The sequence below is a fragment of the Nematolebias whitei genome, chromosome 3 (assembly GCF_014905685.2).
Source record: "Nematolebias whitei isolate Nwh7 chromosome 3, NemWhi1, whole genome shotgun sequence".
NCBI classification, from domain to species: Eukaryota; Metazoa; Chordata; class Actinopteri; order Cyprinodontiformes; family Rivulidae; genus Nematolebias; species Nematolebias whitei.
Genome location: NC_056500.1, coordinates 5224088 through 5226604, shown reverse-complemented (window position 1 = coordinate 5226604; position 2517 = coordinate 5224088). Strand labels below are relative to the sequence as shown.

The 2517-nt window shown below is 38.9% G+C and overlaps 1 protein-coding gene across 1 annotated transcript in view; it reads right to left on the bottom strand.

Moving 5' to 3' along the window:
• Positions 1–547, bottom strand: part of dusp22b (dual specificity phosphatase 22b) — a 12581-nt gene extending 12034 nt beyond the window's left edge. Inside the window, exons 1-2 of the mRNA XM_037674461.1 lie at positions 353–547; positions 255–288 (exon numbers count right to left, since the gene is read on the bottom strand). Of these exons, the coding sequence (XP_037530389.1) occupies positions 255–288; positions 353–373 (55 nt within the window). The 5' untranslated portion in view covers positions 374–547. The remainder of the gene's footprint in view (positions 1–254; positions 289–352) is intronic.
• Positions 548–2517: the final 1970 nt, after the last annotated feature.

Here is a 2517-nt window from a genome sequence, read left to right as displayed (position 1 = left end):
CACACACACACACACACACACACACACACACACACACACACACACACGAGGAAAGGTACAAACTATTCTGTGAACAGGGTTTGCTCTGATCAAAGTAAACTGAGTGGTTCAGCATCACGCTCCGACCTCTCTATAGAAACTGAGCTCAGTGTAGCACTTCACCACACGCTCCTCCGTATGAGGAACCGAAACACACTCTACCACTTTATCCTGGAAATAAATCGGTTCACGTGACAGCAGGAAGGACGGCTCACCTTTAAAGTTGCCCAGATAGAGGTTTGGAAGAACCTGGAGGGAAATGGGAGGAAATGGTTAAAGGGAAGACAATGGTTTAAGATTTAAAACTTAATACCTTATTTATTCCATTGCCCATTTCTGCCTAAGGTTAAGACAAGTTTAAGGTCATAATTAGCTAATTTTTGCTTCTGAAGGATAATTCTTCATCGTTCCTTTGTCAGAGGCCAAGCTGGATCTGGTCGTCCTCCAACCATCCCTGGTGGCTTCTCAGAGTCACCCGGGACGTCATAACGCTGCAGCCGAACCCTGCCTCACTGGGAATGTGTTGATGAATTACATAACGTCACCTCAGAGGCAAGGCACGCAGCCTGGGAGTGTATATTTAGACCAGGAGGTGGGTCACGGGACCGTGGTCCAGCACAGACAAAGATGGTTGGGGGGCCAGAGGAGAACAGTTGTTGCTGTTAGACCAAACAAGGAGCACGTCTGAACAAGGATCAAAATACCTCCATTAACTGGGCGTGACTCAGAAAGAGGAGTTCCACCCACTGTGTGAAGGAATACACGTTTAAATCAAGGTTTAATTCAAATAAAGGTTTCTGTCATTGATCGTTGTGGCTAAAAGCTCCAGGTTCAGTTTCAAACGCCCTCGGCGGTCATCCGACCGAGCGTCCGTCGCTTCCAGTAAAGGTGGCGACCTCTTGGACACGCCACTCCGAGGCGATGGAGGTATTTTTAGTCTGGTTTTGTCTTGTGTTCCGATGGAACGGCTCCGACTCGCTGACAGGCGGAGGAGCGTGGAGGCGTTTACAAAAAGCTGCTACTTCACCGGAGGGCGAGGAGGCCTGAGCCTGTCGGGGCCCACGGGTCAGACCCCAAAACCGAGACTTCTTGTGGTCCTGAGAGCCCCAAGATGATAAATTAAGACAGGAATTACTTTAAGCTGAATGAAATTCACACTTTGTAATCTTAAATTTTCATATTATTTTACCCCAATTTAGATAATCCCTAAGAAATAATTTAGAAAATCAACTTTCTGAGAAACGCTTTAATTAGAAAAACCGTTTTCTGTGAAGTTTGTTAAAGATAAAAGAGCTAAAGGCTAGCTAAAAGTATCAAAAAGCTGAATAAAAGCTAAAAGTGATAGATATAATCGATATAAATGATAAATAAAATATTAAAGTAGCAAATGGATAGCAAAACCTAAACATATCAAAAGCGGGCCAAAAGTCAAAAGTAGCAATGCACTAGCTGAAAGCAGCAAAACCTAAATCACTTAAAGCTAAAAATTTGCAATAGGATAACTAAATGTCAAATTCTGGCTAAAACATGGAAGCAGGTAATGGCTAGCTAAAAATAGCAAACAGAGACATACAAGCTAAAAGTAAATGGCTAGCCTTATGGTAAAATGGACAAAGTGATAGCTAAAATTTAAATAAGAAAAAGGCTGTCCAAATAGAAAAGTATCAAAAGGTAGCTAAATCATATAGCTAAAACATAAAAGTAGCAAAAGACTAGCTAAAAGCTAAAAAGAAAAAGCAAAGAGAGTACTAAAAGCTGCAAATATCTGGCTAAAAGCAGCAAAAGTTTAGCTCAAAGGAGCAAAAGATAAAAGTAACAAAAAAATGAAGCTAAATCCTAAAAAAGCTCAAGTGTAGCTAAAGGTAATTCTATGTATAAAGTAGCAAACCTTAGCTAAAAGAGCAAAGCAACCAAAGGCTGGCTTTAATCTAAAATTAGTAGAATGTTAACTAAAAGGTCAATTATCAAAAGGTCATCTTAAAAAAAAAAAGTAGCAAAAGTATAAAAAAATAGCTTGAATGCTAAAAAAAATCAGCAAAAGGCAAGATAAAAGTATCAAAAGGTTAGCTAGAAGCTAAAATAAAACAAAAAGGTGCCAGTACCTAAATTAGATTTCAACAAAAACTGTGTTTTTGAAAGAATCATATTTTTTTTAATGGGAAAAGCTTAAAACAAAAACTCCAAGCACTCATCTCCTGAATGAGCCAAACATTTTGATACACGAACAGTTAAAATTAGCACAAAGTACGTAGCAGTTAGATTGTTTCGGAACTTTTTAAAAATTAAACCTTGACAGCGATACGCGTTCAACTTTGGTACAAATGAAAATGGTTCTTTTTTTGTCCAACTCTTCTGTTCCTGAGGGTAAATCTCTCACTCTTTCTTTAAGTAATGCTCCCATTTCATAACTTTTCAGTCAAACATCTTTACATCAGCTGACAAAAATACATTACATTTACATTTTACACATTATATATA